At 38.7% G+C, this 24,343-nt stretch overlaps 1 protein-coding gene across 1 annotated transcript in view; it reads left to right on the top strand.

Annotated features, from left to right (window-relative positions):
• The window catches only part of cdh8 (cadherin 8), a 104,131-nt gene extending 83,748 nt beyond the window's left edge, over window positions 1–20,383 (top strand). The window contains exons 7-12 of the mRNA XM_080884300.1: window positions 1,937–2,184; window positions 10,337–10,473; window positions 13,033–13,154; window positions 13,891–14,008; window positions 17,870–18,121; window positions 18,304–20,383. Coding sequence (XP_080740426.1) covers window positions 1,937–2,184; window positions 10,337–10,473; window positions 13,033–13,154; window positions 13,891–14,008; window positions 17,870–18,121; window positions 18,304–18,797 — 1,371 coding nt within the window. The 3' untranslated portion in view covers window positions 18,798–20,383. The remainder of the gene's footprint in view (window positions 1–1,936; window positions 2,185–10,336; window positions 10,474–13,032; window positions 13,155–13,890; window positions 14,009–17,869; window positions 18,122–18,303) is intronic.
• The last annotated feature ends 3,960 nt before the right edge of the window (window positions 20,384–24,343 follow it).

Here is a 24,343-nt window from a genome sequence, read left to right as displayed (position 1 = left end):
CAGGTCACTTCCAGCGTCCCTCCGGCTCTTGCTGGTGTCTCAAAGCTGGGCCCCAAGACACTCCTCCACCCACCTGCACATTCTGGCCCCTGATCTCTCAGCACTGGCCCTCTAGGAGCTCAGGGGCAATTCCTCTTTCGCACTCCTACCTTCTCTAACTGAATACATTTCTCGTTTTGTTCATCTCTCTCTTCCAAGTCCTTCTCTCTCCCCCAAGCCAGCTCTTGTCCCCTCAAGCGGCAAGGCCCAGTTTTGATTTTCCTATAAATCCTGGTTATGGAGCGTGGAAGTGACTTGATCCCATTATTCTAGTAGTATGAGAGCGACCAGAGGTGATTCAGAATGAAATCGTGACAGTCTGGGGTGCCCTCAGAGATGCCAAGAGAGTAAAATTGTTACTATCCTCTTTCTTTGAAATATTAATGATGGGCCATCAATTGAGAAAAAAAAAAAAGATTAAATAGATATTCGAGTCACACAATGAGATGTTCCTGTACAAAGTGTTTTTATTTCCCTCTGTAAAATTACTCCTTTCATTGGTAGTCTTCTATAAACACCTGTCTCATTTACGTTCTGTGAGCTGGTTGTGATAGCAGTATGAAAGTGCCAATAATCTACTCTAACTGAAAGCTTTAGCGATGAGATTTCGGTTCTTTCATGTTGATAATGGTTGAAAAATATTTTCAGGTTATATAACTCTGAAAATTGCACAGTGACTAATTGATGTGTTGTGATGTTGAAATAAATTCTGGCCAAATAAAATGGCTTGCTAGAATATACAAATAGCTTAGACATTATCATAGGCAGTCACAATCTCTTCAAAAATAATGTCTGTGTGCAATATGAATATGCTTAGAGCCGGTTAAAGCAAGTGCCGTTAAGAGTACGGTAAGTTTTTACACGCTGAGACTTTGAGTGTGATTTGCTGGTCTTGGCACCGATGCTGCCAGGGGTTTGGGGACACGTAAAAAACAAATATATTGGTTCTCGCCACTTTAATGCTAGATAAATAGTTGTTTTTTTTTTATATTGTGTGTGATTGATGAGATATGTGCGAGCCATGTTATTTACATTTTAACAATTTAATGATAACATTATTAGATTTTTGATTGATTGATTGGTACCTTACACCAAATACATTATTATTAATTATAATAATATTATTAATTTTAACAGATTTTTTAAAATAATGTATTATTATAAAATTATTTAATTATTTAAAATTTTACATTTAGGAACATTAATAATAATGTTGCAGCCACAGCTGTCCTGGGACAGACTGACAGAGCGACGCTGCCATATCGCGCTATCGGTCCCTCTGGCCATCACCAGTAGGCGGTAGGTGAAGCGTCTTGCCCAAGGAACCGGCAACCTTCCGGTTACATGACGAACTGCCAACTCTTTGAGCCACGATCACCCCATTAGAGAAATATACCTAATTATCAAACATAAAAAGTTGTAGTAAACACTTTTAGACTCTTTTTATGTTTTTATAACCTGGCAGAGTTCGAGGTAATATTAATTGGATTGTATATAGTTAATTAGATTAAAAGGGTAAATGTAGGTTCCCTATACTCCAGCTCCAAAAACACAGGCTCTTACATGTCACCTAATAAAACCCACCATTGTCTTTCATTGGACCCTTACTGCATAGTGAACATCCATACCTTTCAAACACCAGCTGCAATTAAAATTTTTTTTCAAAAGCTTAAAACATTATCTGAATACATAATATAACACCACATGTCTTCATCATATGTCAAGGGTGTTCAGTTTTGCGTTGAATGACAATCAGTATTAAAGTTATCAATGCCAAGGATATACAATCCTTAAACACTTGCACTCCACTCTACTTTTTACCCCTGGACTGTACATTACATTTTGGTGCAGGGTTAGTTAATTAAAATAAAACTTCTGTTTCATCTTCTCATTACAGCCTTTAGACTATGAGAGCAAGAGAAACTACACACTCAAAGTTGAAGCTACCAACATCCGCTCAGAACCCAGGAGTAATGGGCCCTTTAAGGACACAGCTACAGTGAAAATTGTGGTTGAAGACTCAGATGAGCCTCCTGTTTTCTCCAAACCTATGTACTTATTAGAAGTGGATGAGAACGCGCCCATCAACAAGATCATAGGCACAGTCACTGCCAGGGACCCGGATGCTACTGGGAGCCCTATCAGGTAAGATGCAGTTAACATTAAGCCTGTGACAGAATTTCCACCTTTGCCTCAAAACTATTTGCTGTTAACTGACCACAGCAGAATGGTAGCAAAATCTGCACACACACACAAAAAGTACGTTGACTTCAAACAGTGGAGAGAAGGTTAACAAAATGAACCTTTTCAGGCTATAATGACTTGTTTTAATAAAATGGTTGACAGTGAGCCATGCAATTAAACCGCCTCATGTCTTTGACCTTTGGAGAATGTGGTAGTGTCTTCTGCAGTGAGGAAGGGACTCAATGATTGTTCTCATTTCCACAAATGTACAGAAAAAAAGTAGATTATGAGTTGAAGGCCGCACAACTTTATCTTTCATTGTTTGACCAGGCCTGCTGTACTCTCTTCTAGTGTAACTTAGTCTTGGAAATACCACAAGGGCACCTTGAGGATAGGTTATACAGGCAATTTCTCTCCCTCCATCTTGGCATTTCATTAATTCTCCAGTGACTTGCTGACCGCATTCCCGGGACAACACTCAACAGGTTGTGTGTAATTGCATGGTAGAGAGCAGGCTGGGTTTCATAGATTGGCTGAGGTTATAGAGCAGTGGCCGTTCGTTCTATTTTTTTTTCTTTTCTGGTGTCATCCTCATGTTTAGTGATGAGATTGCCAGGAGGAATTGAACCCCACAGATGCATGTTGCTTCCCTGGTAAATAGAGAAGGATATTTCATATATAATGACATCCTTGGCCTTAAAACTCAGTTTTACGTCACGGTGCTCTTATGTTTTTTAGTGAAAGTCTGTGTTGGGGAGAGTGACAAGGTAGTCTATAAATTAGTGAAATTATATTCTAAGTGTGTGAAAGTCCACTTCATAATTAAATACAATAATCTCATAATTGCATTTTACTCTGAAGTGGGTGTAGCTTTAATAGCTAGTTGTGTTCACATACTTTTGCTATTTGCTCTCTTCAGTGGATCATTATTGAAAGAAAAAGTAATTAAATAATGAATGAGTGTGGCTGCAGATGGCAGAACCCTGCTGACATGATCTCTTTGGCCATTTGTTGCAATGGAACTGTCCACATATCAACACATTCTTGGCACAGTCTTGGCACATTTGAACTATTTTGAACATGAGACAGTGAAAATTGAGTGATTGACTAGATCATTTCTATATTTGCAATTTATATTTATTTCTCTTTCTTTATTAGTTGAACTTATTGCAGAAAAAATCTCTAAGCTCTTAATCACTAATTTAATATTTTGCAGTGAAACGGTTGCATTGCTTCAAGATTATTTTTTTTAATTAAGCTAATTTTAATCTAAAATAGAAAGCAGAAGAAATGGTGACCAGGTCATAGAATGCAGTAAAAAAAAACTTTATGTGCCATTCTTCATGGGAAACAAAATACAAACAAACACCAGGTTGCATTTTGCCAGAACAATTTGCTTTAAACTAGCACATTAAGGTGATCTGTCTGGTGAGATGGAGCAAATTATTGTCATGGGGGTCTCAGTATGTTGCACCACTCTTACTAAAGACCACTGGATTTCACTTCCAGCTCTGGAGTTTGGTGTTAGCATGTATTGTGACTCTGAGCATTTTTCTGAGAAAATAATTCAGTGAGTTTTTGGTCCTTGTAAATATATTGGCTGACAGAAGGTTATAGCTTCATGCCTCATAAGAGATCCCAAGTCTTTTCTACAGTACAGAAAATCTAAACAAAGACTTATCATACAACAAGTCAAACATTGAGTCGTCATTTGGTCTCAAGAATATCATATAAATCATATTTTCTTTCTCAAATGATTTACTTTGTCCAATAAAACCAAATGAAAGCTCAGTGACTCACAATGATAGAAAACTGAACCAAAGTAGAACATTTACACACCACAGAAGCCATGTTTTGAAACTGGAATGATTGATAAACATTAAATGTGCAGTATGCAATTTCTTCACAGTATCCAATTTCTTCTGCTGGGGTCCTCTCAATCAAAATAATAAAATAGATAATTTAATGATGTTTTCAAGTAGTGTGAGAATATTGCCAATTAAAATCTGTCATACCTCAGGCAGAAATCATGTTCATGAACAGGGTGATATATTGGTTTAACACACATTGTGTTTGGTGACACATACACCCACACATTTTTAGTTGGGGCAGCTGAGTGGTCAAAGCAATAAAAAAAGAACTAAAAATGAAAATTGAATGAATTAAATCTTAATGAACATGTTGAACATTGTTGTACAACCAGAAAGTGACAACCATTGTTTCCATGAAAGTCAAAAGTTATATATACAGCATGTTTTAAACAACCTCTCTTGACCAAAGTGCTGTACAAGTTATACAAAATATACACTAAATAGAAACAGTCACTAAATACAAAACAAATATATGCTAAGTAAATATTCATAAATGTGGCTTCAGCCCAACTGTAAGTAGACTGCAATCAAACACACTATTCTTATTGGTGAAAATGTAAGTTAATTTCTTTTTTTTTTTGAAAATTCTAAAAGTTCAGGATAATCTAAATTCCAAAGTCACCCTGATTATTTCAAAGTCTAAGCTCATCTTCTCAAAGAAATGGCATTGACACAGAAACCCTCTCTACTTGCAAGATTAGGTTTAAAACGTTTCTTTTTGACAAAGCATATAGTTAGGTCTGGATCACGTGATTCCAAATCTTCCCTTAGTAATGCTGCAATAGGCATAACATGCTGGGGGCCTCCCATGATGCATGGAGTGTTTCTGCTTCAGTCACATTTTTTCACTCATTACGCCCAGTTAATCATTAGTTCTGTCCTGTCTTTTGGCCTGTCTTCTTCCTCTCACCCCAACCACTCGCGACAGATAGCCGCCCCTCCCTGAGTCTGGTTCTGCCAGAAGCTTTTTCCTGTCAAAACAGAGTTTTTCCTTCCCACTGTTGCCAAGTTCTTGCTCATAGGGGCTCATCTTCTTGTTGGTGTTTTCTCTGTATTATTGTAGGGTGTTTATCTTACGATATAAAGTGGCTTGAGGCAACAGTTGTTTTGATTTGGGGCTATCCATCCATTCATATCCGCTTATCAGGCTTGTCACAACTTGTCAGGATGGTGGGTGTGCTGGAGACTGTCCCAGCTGTCTTAGGGCAAGAGGCTGGACAGGTTGCCAGTCTAACACATAGGGACAGACAACCATCCACACTCATATTCACACCTATGGGCAATTTAGACTTACCTATTAACCTATCCCCACTAACTGCATGTCTTTAGAATGTGGGAGGAAGCCATAGTACCTGGAAAGAACCCACACAAACACAGGGAGAACATGCAAAATCCACACAGAAAGACCCCAGCCTGATGGTGGAACTGAATTCAGGACCTTCTTGCTGTGAGGCAACAGTGCTGACCACTGTGTTACTGTGCCACTGTGATTTGGGGCAATATAAATAAAACTGAAGTGAATTGAACTGAATCCACAGCAGTCAACTCTGATAACAAATGAGGCTTTATGCCATCCATTGACGATGGCCTATTCAAGTAGATTTTGGTGCTTTCTTTATAACATGAGAAACTGAGAGGTCATCCTTCCATCTTACAGTGAGGTCCAGCTGGCGAGATGTTTTTAGTAAACATGTCCTGACTGCCACACTTCTGGAAAGAGAGGCTTTCTTCTAAGACTGACTTGAACGCCTCAGTCAAAGGTTTGGTGCAGCGTAGAGGAAAAATACTTGGCTGTTGTTCTTGCCTTTGCAGTCTTGTTTACTTTCCTTTGAAACGTAATATTTTCGATTGGTAGGGCTTAATGTTTATTACCTTTGACCCTGTGGAAGTCTGTATATTTGGGGATTACTGCAAGGACCTTATTGTGACCCCACCTGTAACAGCCGTCTCCCAGAGCTTTGAGGCAGCCAGTTAATATATGATTAAAACACTGGTTTAAAATATACACTTTATTAATCTGTGTTTTCCTTTGTTCTTATCTCTCTGTTTTTCTCTTCTTAGTCTCTTAATTTCTTCGGTTTTCTAAAAGAACAGGTTCCTACAAAAGAAAGCTGTCGTTAGTAAAGTCGGATCTATGTCTTTGGAGTGGCAGCAGTAATAGCAGCTTTAGTTAGACGCTCTCCCGCCATCATCTGAACAAGCTCCTGATTCGACCCCTCTGATTAGAATCACTTTCTGTCTTAATCCCCCCCTGCCAGACCAGACCAAACCAGTTTGAGTCAAAACCACTCGAGGCGAGTGCTCTGGTGGGCTGCCATGTCCTCTGCACTCAGGAGACAAACTACCCCTTAGCTGTACTTAATGCATCCAACCAATAACATTTCAGGTGCACTCCATGAAATACTTCCTTAGTACAGCTTTTCTCTGGAGCCTGTGCTCTGTCGTTTTCTACCTGACTGATCACAAATAAAAAGCAATGTGACATCTGGCAGTCACTAAGTTTGTCTGACACAAACTGTTTGATTTCATATAATATGTGTAGTTTATATCGGAAATATTGATACAGTGACAAGCATTGGCAAAAGATTTTAAACATGTTTGATTTTCATCTTTTTGTTCATTCTTGTTTTGTTTTTTTTACTTTTACTTTCACTTTGAAGTAATTTACAGGAGCATAATGAAATTCTAAAGAATGTTTGTTTATGCCGGCTCAATATGTTACGGCACAGCTGACAGCTGGCATACTATGTATGGTAATACAAGTAGTCAAGCAAAGGAGATGGTTTTGAAACAAATGGAAATGTAATGTCACTAAAGAAAACACCTTCTACTTCACAGGGATATTTTCCTATATTTTTAATATTTTGTTATTTATACTATATATTATTTCTAACTCTCAAGCAAATCACCATCTCCATTAAAAGAACTTGGAAATGAAACTAAATAAGATGTTGTGTTCAAACATAAATGGTCAGCATTTAAGAGTCGGGGAAACTAATTTTACCCCTGTGATCCTCCCAGGGGAATAACTGACGTAATAGCAAGCAGGATTATCAGGGGCATTTTGTTTGCTGCCAACAAAAATATATATATATATTCTCAATCTTTTCACCTTATAGTCTTCCAACTTGTACAGGCGCTCAGTCACTCACATTCACACTGTAATGGAGATAAAACCCCAGCCAGTCAGGGGTGTGAAAAAACACAAATGGACATAGAAACCTTTCCATGGCTGCTTAGCCTATAATAGATAACCACAGGTAGACATACATATCTGCAGCACATGTTGTGTAGCATGCTTATATGATATATCGGACGCTTCCATAATGATACATCAAACAATTAGCGGTAACAGTTAAGTGGGAGGCATCACTATCATGCCTAGTTTGGCCACAGTAAACCATTCATGTATGTCTTTCATTTTGAAATAAGAGTAATAAGAATTCTTCCATAACGACTAAATAACTTTTTTGAACTTTTAACTCTAACCGATTTGAACTAATGAAAACTTTACAAATGTTTCATTTATTATTATCATAACATTTTCTCTTGGTTTTTCATTGTATTTGAATATTTTAATTCATCGTACTTTATAAAACTCCCTCCAACATTGCCAAAGCCATATGTAAAATTGTTTAATTTAAATTTTTTAGGAAATGCTTCTGTTTTATGTGTACATTTTTTTCCACACACATATAAAATTGGTTATAGAGAAACTGAATTAGAGCCTAATTTTGGGAAAGGAAAAAAACATAATATACTCATTTTATAATAGAATCATTAGTGTCATCTTAATGATTCATTTTGCACTTTATGAGTAGGCCCACTGCACAGCAATGTGAACAAAAGCAAACTTAACTTTTTTGTTCCTTTAACACATAAAGAAATTTTTTTAATAATATATAATATGTAATTAGGTTTTGTTCCTAGTCTATGTTATTGACTGAAGAAAATTTTGTGACAGAAAAGAGACATCACTGTGCATAGTAAGCATGACCAATGATAGCTAGCATGGCAAAAAGGGGCCATCCTCATAAACTGCAACAGAGAAGTCCCACCCTGGCCACACTGTTTGATAGATGACACTCTGTGAAAAATGCAGTGCATCAAAGTTCTAATTACAAAAAAACAAACAAAAACAGTCTAATTATAGCTTGTAGCTATTTTGCTATTTGAGCTTATGTTCCACTAATGTATGATGATGATGTTTATAGTGATTCTGAATATTTTTGGATGTCAGCTGCAGCACTTATAAAATATTTGGCACAAACAACCTCAACATGATGGATAACTGTTTGACCTAGGCCCGTCCAGAGCCTTGGAAAAAAAAATCTTCTGAAACATAAAGGAAAGCTGAAATGATGTGATAGAAATACACGGACGCGTGAATACATTTGCACCTGTTCTCACATCACACTCGGGAAAGCTGCGAACGTATAATGTTGGAGATCATTTTTTTTATTTGCTTTTAATTCTTTTCACATCACATTGTCAGTTTGAGTGACAGGTGGCAGAACATTTCAGGGTCTGTCTCCTCTCTTCCACGTGAGGCTGTCAGACTTTGACTGGGATCCACTCAGTCTGCAGGAGAGAGGCTGCTCCCAGGTGGGTTGCTGCTGTCTGCCTGTCTTGAAAGTGCTTTGCGTCTGCAGGCCAAGAGAGAAAGAGAAGGAGCGGTGGGGTGTTGGTAGTGGGGGGTGGGGTCCTTATGGACCTCTTCCAGCCTGGCGTCTAGAGGATTTTACACCATTTCATCTCAAAAATGGAAATGTCACAGCTCGGTACATCTCCCCAACAATTGGAATCTGGGCCAGTGGTTTATTTATTTCATTCCCTACCATTCTTGTATAAGCAGCAACCTTCTTCATATAAATAGTTATTGTGACTTTGTCTTTGCCATTTTCTGGTGCTCTTTTTCTGTTTTTTCTTTCCTTTCCTCTGCATTCCTTTCCATTCTGTCTTTTCATTCATTCTCTCACATAAATACTATAGACTCCCTGCCAACAGGTCTACAGTGATAGGGATGAGCAGTTCCAGTGTGAGACAGAATGAGACCCAGGGTGAGGAAGGAGGAGAGACAGGGTGAGCAGTGTGCCTGATGGCCGTGATGTCTGTGTGGGGAAGGGGGTTTGCTCAGAATTGGATAGGGGGATTGGATTAGTAAGAGCTTGTGACCCAGCTGGATAGAAAAGGAAGAAAAAAAAATACTTTTGCAATATTGTGGGTGGGTAGGTGGGGTACTGTGAGGAAACAGAGAGAAAGTAACAGGGACAATGTGTCCTGGAGGTATGGAAACCCTTGTGCTGTGCAGTACATGTAATTAGTTTACGTGAATCACTGCAGCCTTGTGTTTTGGGTGAGTAGGATGTTTATGACAGTCACACATAATGGCAAATGAAATGTGTGAAACCAAAGATGACCCATAATGACAGATTCTTTTTTAGTCAGTTTTGTGTGGGCTTGTCCCAAGAATTGGCGCTGTGCGTGCTGCAACATGAAAGAGCGATTTCACAGCTTCAAGTGGCATCAGAAAATTCTCTTTTATGTGCATTCCAGTGCTTCTGCTTTTTTTTTATTTTTTGGGGTGGGGAGTTTTATGTGTTGCACTATTTTTTTTTAAACTGGAAGACTATAGAAGTCTCAGTCAGTGTGTCACGGGCAGGGTCATAGATTAATTTCAATCTGAAAAAGGACAGCTTGACAAAAATACGTAAATAAAAAATGAATAAAGCATCTCCTTCTACTAGTTTAAAAAGAAAAAAAAAATTGCTGAAATCGGACAAGGGTTCTTAATAGGCAGGTCACTGTTTAACTCCTGTAATATTCATTACCTCCCCACCCCCATGCCCCTCTGTTGTTGGTGTTGTATGTGACACAATGCTGTCCTAACTCATTAATGCAAAGCCTTTGGGAGCCATTGAGTATTGACAGATCCCAAACAGGGTTAACAGCACCACATCTCTTACCCTGACATAACATGTACTAATGGTCTTTTTTGCAGGAAGGAGGCATCGCCTAGATGGGGGGGAGGGCTTCTAGGCTGTAATGCCCCCTGCTGTTCATGGGGAGGCAATAATTATCCCTCAGATGATAATTATTGATTTCCAATTGTTTTTAAATGAATATTGATCTACAGGTTTCTCCTGTTAGGCACAACACCCCAAGGATTAGAAAAGATGCTTCAGTGGTGCTGCCGCAACAGTGTTTTGGCTCAAATTTCTGGTGTTTGTTTATCTTGGTAGGTACTTCATTGATCGACACACAGATCTGGAGAGGCAGTTCAACATCAATGTGGACAATGGCAGGATCACGCTGGCCAAACCATTGGACAGAGAGACAGACATGTGGCACAATATTACAGTAACAGCCACAGAAGTCAGTAAGTAACATTTGCTGGCTCTGTTCTCCCCTGCTGTGCACACTGTCCGTAATGATTTACCCCCAAAGCTTTAGAAAATAAAGCTTTGGGTTTTTTTGTTTTTTAATGGGTAACAGCAGAAACACATGTATGCTATCTTACTCCTTTGAACAACTTTATGGGTGTTCTCAGTCAAAGGAATCACTGACCTGCTTCACAAAGTTCTCCATTCAACAGTATAGAGCTGCTTTCTAAACCAGCACTTTTAATCGCTCCAAGAGTATGGCACAAACAATTAGCATTTGAATCCACAGAGGCATTAAATACGTTAATTTGCTGAGTTTTGATTGAATTAAACAGCTCAGTAGTCAATTTGTGAAAGTGCAAGAACATTAAGACGTATCAAATAAACAGTTTTAAAGACATGCTCCAGAGTGGATTGCTCCAACGCCAGCATCCATTACAGATTAGAGAACATCTGCGAACCGCAAAACTCACTGACTATGTAGAAAATCTTGCCGGCAGAGCTACAAACAGCTCCAACCATATGTAAGGCTTTATTTGCATACAGATTGTTTCAGGGGGGCTGTATGTTGTGATAAAGCTTAATGTACCCCTTTAAGCTATTGGAATAGAAATTTACACAGCTTGTAACTTTTTTCTGTCCGATTCGTCTCTTCTATCTCTTCCTCCTCTCTATGTCTCATCATCTATCTGTCGCTTTCTTTCTTTAATCAAAGAAAACACATATTAATTGTCAGAAAATAGAAAGAAAAAAAAGTCCGTACACTGTCGCAATGTTTTGGCCATGCGGTAAAGACAAATCCCACCGTCGCAGCAGCCTATTGGAGAAACTGAATGTGTCTCATTTGATAAGCTGGTTCCCTTGTCATGTCGTGCACCCTTACATTGAAAGCACATTTTCATGCCTCTTGGCAAAGTAACTGTGGCTTGAGATAGTGGCATCTCTGAGAACACCTAATAGGAATTTGCCAAAATAAATACAGCAGTTTTGCTATTCTTCACGGATGGGGAGGAGAAGCCGGTGTCTTCTCTGGCGTGAAAAGCAATAGATGTGTTCCCAGTTCTATCCCGATGCCATTTGCCACCCAAACTGAGGAACGTTCTGCTGCCTCGCACCAGTTGACATCTGACTAATCAGATTCTATTCCCTGTCTGCTACTAGGGGGAAATCGCTTGCGAGGGGAGGGCACACTGTCTCCCCTCCCTCTGCTCTAATCCATCTATCACTGTCTATCAGACTGTCAATTTCCACTCACCTCACTGCTTACCTCTTTTTCAATTCATCTCCTGGAAAGGCTGAAGGCCCTGAGTTTCTACTGCGTCTACTGCTTCATTTTAAGGTTTTACTGAAATTATGAAAGAGAAAAAAACCTAATGCTTTTATGCAAATAATTTGGTATTCCATGCTCAGAAATGTATATTAATGTAATCCTCTGTGACAGTGGTTTAATTTCTTCATAGAAATGTGACAGTGTAACTTTTAAAGACAACAGCTGTTGGAATGGCGGGACTTATCCTAGAACATAAGCAGTGAAAGGCAGTCTGGCACTTTTCACGGCACTCAGGATTTCTGCTGCTGCAGCTTCACTCTGTCTGGTATGGCCCGATGTTTTTAGCAGATAAAATCTGAGAACTCTGGGAAAATGCGATCACATATGCTGACTTTATGATGTGGTACCTGGTATACAGCATAAAGTATGTTGTATATAAGCATGTCCTCAGTGTAGCTAATCTGTAAAAATGAAAGGAAATTACAAAAACACACACACGGTTCAAGAAAAATGTAGTGTACGTCTAAAATAACATTGCAAAGCATTCTCTTAAATTGATAATTTTCCAAATCAATAAAAATAATTTAAACAAAAATCACTATTGTCACTGGCCATGGTGACACAACCGTCTTGGGTCCACATTAATAGATAATTGCTTTTAAAGTTGGCATTTGCACCACTGATTAATAAATACACCATTCACAGAGACTCTCGAAAGCGACTGTCAATTACCAGTGATGAATAATTCCAATCAAAATCTAATCTAATTAAACTGCCTTTTATTGTCTTTTTAGACTTCAGTTACCAATGACTCATTAATATGCATGTTTTAACCCTCATGTTTTAAACATTACAGTGTACAGGGGATTTTCAAAAGCACTTTGAATAGGATTTTTTTTCCATTTCTGTTGCCTAGAATCCTGTTTTGCATCGTTGATACTGGCTGAAATTTAGATTGATGTGGCTTATCATCTGTCCTCCCATCAGCCCAGGAAATGAAGGGAGAATAAAGATGGAAAATAAAGGAAATTAAAACTAGGTCACAGAATTTACCTGGGATTTCAAGTATAACATTTTTTCTATCACTGGCTCTTCTTATTTATTAATCTCCACTTTTCCTCTACATCTTTTGATTCCTTATGATTCTATCTATCTATCTATCTATCTATCTATCTATCTATCTATCTATCTATCTATCTATCTATCTATCTATCTATCTATCTATCTATCTATCTATCTATCTATCTATCTATCTATCTATCTATCTATCTATCTATCTAATCAGGAAATCACAGTCAGATATCAAGGGCAGTTGTGGCCATCAGAGTAATGGACATTAACGACAATGCACCCGAATTTGCCACCGAATACGAGGCCTTTTTATGTGAAAATGGAAAGCCTGGACAGGTAAGGAAAGAAGACGCTCATTCATCAAAGCAGTTATCTATCAATTTCTTACTCTCTGTCCTTTTCTTTCTCTTTCTCCTCCTTTGTAATGATTGGCCACAGTGAATTATAGGCTATTTATTTCAGTGGGAAACTACAGAGGTGGGAGTACGGTCTTTTTTCTCCACAAAAGTCCTCCTTCCACACAGTGTGCGCTGAGCAAAGGGGAAATGAGAGCAGTCAGGATTGATCAGAGTGGATCATAATTCAAGACTGTCTTTCATGTCCTCCTCCAGATGGCACAATGCTTCCCCCAGCCAAAAATCGTGGACAAGTACTTAGCATTCTCCTTTTCATCAATCGACCTCATTCACGGGACCTGTGTATATACCATAGGGAGTTTTATTGAAAGGAGGAGAGAGAAAAAAAAGTAAACAGAGAAAAGATGAAACTGTCCTGCCGGGCCTGAATTCTAATTTCCAATAAATCATAAAGACATACAGTGTGATAAGACCTATGATGACAGATTAACAGATAGAGCCAGGAGCCTGAAAGTGTGCCAGACTAGACAGGACCTCATTGATAATAATCTCAAACTCCAGGAATGAATAGGGCACATATTTCATCAGGTATGATCCAGCCACTATTACACTGAGGCAATCTGCGGTGGCAAAAACAGAGTAATGAATAGGCTGCCTCCTCTAATGGTTTTGAGCCCTCCTCTGTAAATCTGCTTTTCTATCTGTTTTCAACACAGGTGATCCAGACTGTCAGTGCGGTGGACAAAGATGACCCAATCCAGGGCCATTACTTTGACTATCGTTTAGTCCCTGAGATGCTAAACAACCCCAATTTTACCATCAAAAACAACCAAGGTGAGAAGCAGGTGACATCAGAGAAAAATAAGTCTTTTGTGGCAGAATGACTGAAGTTTCTCCAAATTTTTTCAATGGCTTTCCAGTCTAATCTCCAACCCGCGGCACGTTAGCCATACTGGAGATGAAATCTGGTGGATCAGTGTAGCTCACAATTAGCAGATGTGAAATTGTCTGGACACCAGCTTCTTTTTACTCCCCAGCGCGTTTTGAGGGAAACTAAATGAATGGGATCCAAATGGCTTTTCCTGGTATTCTTTCAGCTAAATGTAGGGTGACTTCCTAGGAGCTGTTGCAGTGTGGCAGATGGTACTAAATTTATTTGCTAAATACTCTGAATGGTTTATTTGCCATTTTCTCATGTTTTTTATTCCATTCCTCTTCTCTTGCCTTTCCTTCATTACCGACTCTGAACCGACTGTGTTCACCATGAGTTGTGTAATAGTTTCAGCTTGGGGCAGAAAGATCTTCATATGGTACTACCCTTCTGTTCCGATGTGGAAGCTGTAGGCAAAGTTACTGCTACCTCTCTTTGATGCAAGATGAGTTTGTATAAATCAGGTCAAGTGGGCTACCATTTTTTTTATTATAATATTTTTAACAAACCTTGCGCTTCTGAACAGCACTGGCAGGATATGTGCATAACATCCCAACGTGTTATGAATAAAAGGCTGCATCAGCACAGACTTGCTTCAGATTATTTAGTCTTAACTCTGGATCAACTTCAAAGTTTATAAAACATGCATGCTCCTGAATCCTGTCCTTTTGTGCAGAGGAGATTTATTAGTTTCTTAAGATGATGTAACAGATAAAACCTCCACTAGAAATGATTCACCTCTAAAAGCACAGCTCTGTGTTTGACCAGTGAACAAAAAGCCTCCTCTCTTCCTCAAATGCCTGAAACAAAAGTAAATATGTGTTGTGGTTTGGTTCCATATATTACATACCACTTGTCTATGGTAATGTTAATTCTAAACAGAAAAAAGCACCATTGCACCATATTCCTCTGCACTTGAGTGACTATTTCTATCTGAGGCGGCAGCTGTGGGAGACACTTCAGTGAAGAGCGCCGGGCTCCTGTGAGCCTCTGTGTGCTGCTTTTGTTTGTGATGATGAGTCTAATTGTAGGGAATGCACAGTGAAGAGGTTAGGGGTAGCCTGCCATGGGGAAAATGGCGAAGGTTCTGACCAGCTATATAGAAGATACTGAGCGTCCTCACAACTGAGTATTCAGTAGGCGGGATGCAACAGAGCAGGGCTTCCCATCCTTGGTAGCTGAGACAACATACTCACCATGATGCAAAAAATGTAATTCTGCTGATAGACATTATTTTCACACTAACATTTGTATGAGGAAATAACACAATGTTCCTTTTACAAATGCAATGTTCAACACATTAGGAATAAAATGTACTGTTGCTAAATTCATTATGCTCAAGGGTTTTACCGCTACAGTTTCTGGTGGCTAATGTCAAATAGTCTTTGACAGGTACTACTTTATCGTCATTAATAGAACAGAATCATCTCCTTTCAATTCTACATCACCTTTTAGCATTATCTTTATACTTGCGACTATTCAGAGTGATCCTTGTTTATTAAAAAAATTAAAGGGTCCATCAAAAATTTAATTCCTACTTGGCAACACTTTTTTTCCTGGGTGCCTCCAATATTTGAGGTTCATCTCTAGGTGCCCTCCTATTTCCATGACCATCAAGATATATTATGAATAAATGTCATACATACATGCACCGTACATGTGTTTATCTGCTTTTGATTGCCAGAGTGCCTGCTGCACACACTCTACATATGCAATCCACACAGTATATCCAAATTTAAACTGCAACCTTGTAATCCAGGACCTAATACAGTTAGACAGACAGTTAGATGCTGAATAATTTTCTCTAAAATTGCTCCTTCACTTTACCTCTACTTTTTTTTAGCATCATTGTGAGCGGGACAAGTAGCACTGTCCAGTAACTGCAACAGTCCATATCGCAGTTACTGGTTATGATACATTGCTGATAAATCGTCTCTTAAAAATTTAAATATAAACAGACTTTTCAAATAAGAGTGTAACTATTCAGACTGCCCAAAGTTTTGTCATTATGCCCCCTCTTTCCTCCTACAACACCAAAGAATTGTGTCTTTCACCCCGACTTGCTGAACCAGCTACAAGACAAAGGTTAGCAAAGGAAAAATGCTTGCTAATGTAATTTTGCAGGCTAATTAGCCAATTAGCTGTACACCGAACAGCTTCAAACTTTACCTGCAAGTGTCAGTCAGTTTAAATATTAATTGTTGTAGTCCTTATTCTTCATCACCACTGCTGAATGAGCCTTTACTGCATGTTAACACAAAATTGTCTCCGGCTCTATAAACAACATTTACTGCTGCATGTTAATTTTGTTAATGTTGTGATGCTGAAAGATTGTCAGTGAGACATGTAGTCTTACACTCAGATTTAAGGAAAGGCTTTTTTAGGGACTAATTATTAGTGTCTGTGATTATACAGCATACAATGACATGCCAATAATGAGGACACAATACAACTGTGACACAAACTGACACCCTAACCATTTTGTATATTTATTTCTAGGCAAATTTGGTCCTACCAATATGACCTCTTTCACTTCTTAGATCCTTTCATGTTAGGTTATAAAACATTTAATTTATGCAGGTTGTGAAACTTCAGAGGCATCGGGAATTTGAAAGTGTTTAGACTGTTGGTGTCACTTTTGCTGTCACTGCTGTCATTTGTAGCCTCCCACATAATACGTTATTTATAGCAAATCTTAATTTAAATAAGGCTTTGCTTTTGTCATAGTGACAATTAATATTTCAATGTACACAGTGTTCATCAGAACGCTAACAGTCAGTAGATGAAACACTGTTCAAGTGGCCTAATATATAAAAGGTAATAAAAACAGCATTGTTGTAAACCTAGTGAGTTCAGTCTGTTTGAAGGTTATGTGCACAGCTGTCTTTCTCTTTGAGTAGAAACTCCGTATGTCGATTGGCAATTCTATTTTTTACCATCAATAGTTGCTAGGAAAATGCAAATCATCTGCATATCAGAACATGCCCCAATGGTTTACTTCACTATAGTTTATACTTCTTACTATGCAGTGCTCAATGATCTAAATAAAAAGGGACATGTCGGTGCTCACAAAGCAGAGTGTATCACTTTGTGGCAGCACTCATAAGAAAATAAATCTGAGCATATGTTCACATCAATTACAGATTGTGCAAAGCAAATAATTCTATCATGAAGTCTTCCATCTTATGATTAAGTTTGCTCTGTCAACACGAATGTTTCAACTTGGCCCTTCTCTCTGTATCACCCTCAAGCTGCGAGGCAAAGGTTAGACTATCAGAAATCTTGTATGTTTTCCATAAGATCAGCAGGAGTAGGTTCTTATGGGACTGCAAGTGTTTGATAATGTGAGGAGGCTAAGGAGTGCCAGCTAATGAGCAGACAGCTTCACAGAAGTGCCATCAAAGAGCAGCTGGCACCTTTCTGGGTCGACATGTGCCATCTTCTTAGCCAGTGTCGCCTGCCGTGGTCCCTTCATTTCCTTCACTTTCAAAGAGGGACGGCGAATTCAGATTCACCTTTCTTCAGAATCCTCAAATTGGACTGTAGAGAAACGAAGGAAGGTGGTTGGAATCTATCTACAGCATTGGAATGTGAGAATGCTAAAAAGCCTAATGGCGATTGATGTGAAATTAGTTTACCCTCATGCTGCACTGATCTTCACACAATTTAATAATAGAACTTCAGTCTGTCACCACCATGAATAATAATGGGTTTTTCTCACGCCCTTGCAAAAATTCATCTCTGGCTTTACATCTCTCTGACAGACAATTCAATCAGTGTCCTAGCCAAGCATGATACCTTCCGACGACAGAAACAGGAGATGTACTTCCTGCCAATCATTGTGACGGACAATGGGAATCCGCCGATGAGCAGCACCAACACCTTGACGATCAGAGTCTGTGGGTGCAGTAAGGATGGCATTGTCCAGTCTTGCAACGTGGAGGCGTATGTCTTACCCATTGGACTTAGTATGGGGGCTTTAATTGCCATCCTTGCCTGCATTATACTACTGCTAGGTGAGGTATCCGTTCTGTTGTGCATCATTCCATTGAAGTGGTTTTAATGGATGTTGTAGACATCATAGATTTTTTTCCTCCATAAAAGATGTACTTGTACTAACACAAAAATCCACTTGACCAATCCTAACCTAGTTTCCCGTGTATTTTTCTACCTATTTTTCAATCTTTCTTTCTGACAGTAATAGTAGTACTATTCGTGACCTTGAGGAGACACAAGAATGAGCCTCTGATTATCAAGGATGACGAAGATGTGAGGGAGAATATTATCCGTTATGATGATGAAGGAGGAGGTGAGGAGGACACCGAAGCATTTGACATTGCCACGCTGCAGAACCCGGATGGCATCAATGGGTACCTGCCACGCAAGGATATCAAGCCTGACCTGCAGTTTATGCCACGGGCAGGTCAACATTCGGGTCCAAATGGTGTGGATGTAGATGAATTCATCAACGTACGGCTCCACGAGGCAGACAATGATCCAACAGCACCACCTTACGACTCCATCCAGATCTATGGATACGAGGGCCGGGGATCCATTGCTGGCTCCCTCAGCTCACTGGAGACAGCGTCATCAGACTCTGACCAGAACTATGACTATCTCAGAGAATGGGGTCCACGCTTCAGAAGACTTGGGGAGCTCTACTCTGTGGGTGAGAGTGACCGTGAGACCTGACCTTTGATTTCTTAAAAACAAACAAACAAAAAAAAAGACTTAAGATTTTTTTTTTCTGTCCACATACTTGTGTATTGAACGCTAGGGGGTTTGTTGGCTTTTAGAAACTGGTGTTTAAAAAGAAAAAAAAAACAGTTAATAACAAGGGAGGCCACCTTTTTGTAATCTTTTTAGAGTGAGGTATAGCAGTTGTCATCTACTATGTCAAGCGCATTATAATTGTTCAGCCAAACAATGTCTTTATTAGGAGATCTATGATTCTTGTGGAGTGTAACTTAGATTCCGTTGTGGAGTGTCTAGCAGTATTTTGGGTGTTAGTCATTTACTGTGACTACCAGTAGCAGAAAAACCCTGGCATTGCTGGTAGTTGCTCAGTGAACAGATATTTGTGGGTTCTCTGAAGCTTGAGCGGACACCATGCTCGATGCTCCATGGACAACAAGCTGGACTACAGAAGGTGGAGAGGGTTTCCTGTCTCCCTAAGCCACGCAGCTGATGGTGATTGCAAGGAACAAGACAATGACAAAGCAATATATGGTCTTCATTACAATGATGAATGTATGTATGATTTGAAAAAAAGCAAAAAGACAAACCAGTATTGGCTTTAAGGTGAATTTGTTATCATTTGATATGTTCTCTGGTGGCCACATTTATAAACTATCTAAAGCCCAGAAAGGCTTGCTTTATACAACTCTTTGTATTTACATGCTACAGGTGTGGGTTGCAAGCGTTACTAGCCTATAAAAGACTGAAGTGAAGACAAAAAAGAGAAATGTAGAAACTCTGAGGCCTTCTTTTTACAGAAGCAACATTAAATACAATTGTAATCTACTGTTTTTGACAAGAGATGTGTTGATTCTTCATTATTGTTCTGAGTTTTTGTATATCTGCTCCTAAGTCTTTTTTTTCTGTGCTGACTATTTGAAGTGAGTGTGTTCAGATTATTTCACATTCAACAGTTTTTTTCTAACCACTCAAACACTATTTCATAACAGCCAAACCATATCATAAACCTATTGCAGTTGATGATGTAGATTAGATTTAAGCAGGCAAACAAGACCTCTAGGTTACTGTAGCAATGCAGATGAATTCATTAATTGGGACTTCAGAAATGGGATCTTTCTGACACATGCTAATTCTGTGTAAAATATATTTCGTAATATATTCCGAGGTGCAGCGTCTGAGCACAATAGTCCAATTGAGAACTAAGTGACTCTTTTTAAACATCAAATCTCATTTAGGAAACACAGATTGTGTTAGCCCAAGAAAAATGAATTTGCGGATCAGGACCATGTGCATATTGTGCTTACACTGTATGATATCAATAAAAAGACTTGTACTGTACATAGAGTTACTGCTAACGTCATTAGCTTTCAATGAGGTGGTAGGTTTTGTCTCTGCACGTTAGCTCTTGCACATTATGAGAATTTCAATGGCACTACAGCTGCGTGCATACTCAGTTTGTACTGATACAGTATTATGGCAGTTCTCGGTAGACTAAACAATATATATGGAATAGTCCTACATGCAGATCATATTTTCTACTGTGCTTTAATGCTTATAAATGTGTATGTTCAATTATTTACTCCCTGTACTGTAATCTAAGATACCCTGTATTGTTTCCTACTTTGTGAAATATATTTTTATAAATATTGCCGAATGAGTGTGCTTTTCTTATACAGGCTAGAGGTCAACACTACAAAACGTTGAAGACAGTGCTACACAGCAAAATCTCCAGTGTTAAATTAACACTAGAGAGTGTCTACATGGGTCCACACCTCTGAGTGTTAAATACAATACTGTTGAGTGTTAAATTAACACTTTTGACAGTGTTATATGTTTAAAAGTAACCTGGTCAGTTTTGAAGATTAACAATGGCTAACACTGAGCAGTGCTGATTTTCTAACACTGGAATATTTCTAACATTTTGAGTTATTTTCCAGTGTTAGAAAATCAGCACTGCTCAGTGTTAGCCATTGTTAATCTTCAAAACTGACCAGGTTACTTTTAAACATATAACACTGTCAAAAGTGTTAATTTAACACTCAACAGTATTGTATTTAACACTCAGAGGTGTGGACCCATGTAGACACTCTCTAGTGTTAATTTAACACTGGAGATTTTGCTGTGTATGAAGATAATTTTCAGGTCAGCTCAGTGACACAAAGCACAGAGTCATCCTTGGGCAAATATTTGAAAAAGTAACCCTGATGACATCATGCCAGTTACTTCAAGGTCATCCTTGCCTGGAGACTACAAATAGTATAGCAGAAAGCACGTTTTACAGACATAACAAAACAGGACCACGGCCATCAAATACTGATATTCTCTTTGGTGTCACAGGCATTGCTACGTTAGACACAAGTTGTACACTACTGATGGACTGCCCCACCACTGGACTTTGAGAGCTAATTTGCCATTTTTAAAGAACAAGAACGCGTACATTTGATTGCGATATTGTAGAACAGAGAGAAAGCTGGGGAGACAAAGTGAGGGAATGACATGCAGCAAATGGCCTGGGGGTGACTGAAACCCAGGCAGCTACAGCAACAACTAGGCAGCTCTGTCAGGTATGCTACAGGGGTAGCCCCACCACCTATGGTTTTCAATGGGACTCCTTCACGAACCTCTATATGTGATAAATTGGGAGTGAGAGACCAATCTGTAAGATACAAGCAGCTTTGACAAAATGTCAGTAAGACATCTGAGAATGGGCCAACTTGGCTGACTACTGAAATATTAGGATACCACTGTTGTTTAAGCTATGTTCATTACCTTGTGCCTGCAAGTTCCTAAACTCCCTGAAAGTAAGATTCAAGTATATAAATTAGTTGAAGAAGACCTATTTAAAAAAGCAAAATCATTTACATTTTTACACAAAAGTACACTCAGATTTAAAGGAAATACACCAGAAGGGATACTGCAAGACATCAGCACAAAATAGCTCCTGCAATGTTTTGGATGTTCAAGAAACAGACAAATACAAAACAACAGAATCTAAGATCAGCAGACACAAGTGGACCCATTCTCCAAACACCGGGATGGCTGTGCTGGTTCTCTAAAAATGCTTCTGGCAAGATTGTGCATCATCAGACAGCATGATAAAGACAGAAGCTGCCCTGTAGCATTATATTTCCCACACCGTTCTTCACTTAGTCACCTAGCATACTTTGGCCCTGCGCTGCTTGAATGCTATAAAAGTCAGTTTTGCTGTGTTGTTGATGTTGCTTTGGAAAGCAAAAATGGACTTCTAACCCACTTGAATTAGTATTCTGTTAAAACAGCCTTAGACTAAACCTGCATCCTAAAAGCAGCATCAAGATAGGGAAATACATCAATAGAGAAAAAGAATGTCAGTGCTTATCATTTTCCCCTTTCCCAGTTTACTTTCCTTGAAAACAGCTGTCATGTTGAAGGTAACCTTTCATCCTTAAAAGTTGCCACTTACTTGAAGAAATTGTGCCGTCTTAAGAATTTTGTTTATCATTTTGACATTATGAAGATGGAATAGTTCTAGTTTTGCGAGAATGTAGCCAACAGTGCAGCAGGACTGAACTTTGTACTGCTTTGTCATGCAGATTGGAATACAGCAGTCATTTATGGTTGCAGAGTCAGTGAGGGAAAGAAGGATAGAATCAAGAAGCATTACACATGCTGTGTGCATTTTTACACATTTGTCAATATCTAAAACATTTTGTTAGTCTTAACATTTAAACTGTGCCATATCAAGATACCGTTGTGTATTAAACCTGATTTATTACTCCTCTCAGATATAAACCAGAGAGATTCTATTGTGTTACAGTAAAGCTCATCTGACCATGCTATTTATTTATTTATTTATTTATGTTTTTGGAGTAAGATCTCCTGTTTCCTGGCCTTTATAGCGTTATTTCTTAACGATATTTCCTTTTCTTGATGTCTTCTTTCTGTTAATCTTGTTGGAAGATTGGAATTTTTACGGGTTTATCTGATATCAAGGTTTCTCATAAATACAAAAAATCTTTGATAGTATCAAATACAGACACTGCCTCACTGAACTGAAAGACAAAAAAATCATGCTAATCTGCTTGCACAAATGCCTACAGCATTTAAAGAGTGCACATGCACAGCTAATACTGCTGCAATGAAAACAATACAAATACTAGCTATAGTGATTAGTTACATTTAAATTAAAAACCAAAAAAAAAATCTGATTCTACACACTATTATTCACCATTTAGTTTTCCAAACTTGCCAGAGTGGTCTTAGTTTTTCAGATGCTATTGGCCTCTGGGTTTGGATATAATGTTAAGCCTGAAGGCTGCTATCTTTATGCACCTGAACCATTAGTCAAAATCAGCCATGGAACACATTTTAGCAACCGATATCTTCAGCTAAATGATAGCACAAATTGTTTTTTGGAATGTGCGACCCCGGCAGGTCAGCAAACTCATTTGTAGTCAATCTTCATGCTCCCCCACTGCTGTGTATGGCTGCAGGTTTGACAGAAGTTGCCTAACTAAAGAGTAAATCAAATTACCTTCTCACTTTTGTCACGTAATGGAAGTGTCCCTCGGGTGACAACTTTGCGCTCGTTGTTCCCTGCTGATATGTGCCAGATTTTATATGGCAGCCCTGTGGCTCCAACTCGTGTGGTGTAGAAACTGTAATTACTGTTGCCTGGCAGAGATGCCCCCAATTATAAACAAACTTTGGTGCATACAAATTAAGAAAGCTGCTTTCTATTCTGGCTTTGAGCTACAGATATCACATTTTTTTCTTCTTGTGTTTTTTTTTGTTTGTTTGTTTTTGTGTGTGTGTTTAGTTTTTTGTGTTTGTTTTTTTTATTTATTTATTTCATATTCACCTTGGCTTTATTAATATTTACTGGTAGTGTTGGGACGGGTGAGGACCACTGATGGGGGATTAGGGAAAATTGGAGGTGGTTTCCACTGATCTAATTTTAAAAGTGTCAGAGAATAGAGGAATGAGAAGTACGGTAGCCAAATGATTGCCAGCAGTCTGAATGGGAGGAATTCCTTCAGTGAGCTGAAGTCTTGAGTTAGGAATCATCTTGCTAATGCAAGATCATGTCTAACACTAAACTTCATGATAAAGCAATTAACCAAAGAGCTAATGAGCTTGAAAAGAACAAAGCTTGATTCAAACATGCTATACTGCTGCAGAACACTATTCATCCTATCAGCTATTGCTATTTTAAAAAAGTGTTATGGTTTAGAATTTCAGTAATGACAATTAAAAACTTTAACAAATCAAATGTAACACATCTCTGAAGACCAACACAGAGAGACTGAGAAGAAGCTTCTTTCCGCAGGCAATACGGTCTCTCAATCACACCACCACATAGTACTGACCCACACATATGGTTTTTACACACACACTGGACATTCTGGACATTTGTTTACACTAGTGGCCACTGCACAACTACACTGCGTGGTCATCTAATCAAATCACTCTATCACAAGTCACTTAAATAAATCACTTTTAAGCATATTTGCACTGCACAAGACACTTAAATATGTGGATACAACCCTGGACATTACATT

This window comes from Rhamphochromis sp. 'chilingali', assembly GCF_963969265.1.
Source record: "Rhamphochromis sp. 'chilingali' genome assembly, chromosome: 6".
Taxonomy (NCBI): Eukaryota; Metazoa; Chordata; class Actinopteri; order Cichliformes; family Cichlidae; genus Rhamphochromis; species Rhamphochromis sp. 'chilingali'.
This window is presented reverse-complemented; position numbering and strand designations above follow the sequence as displayed.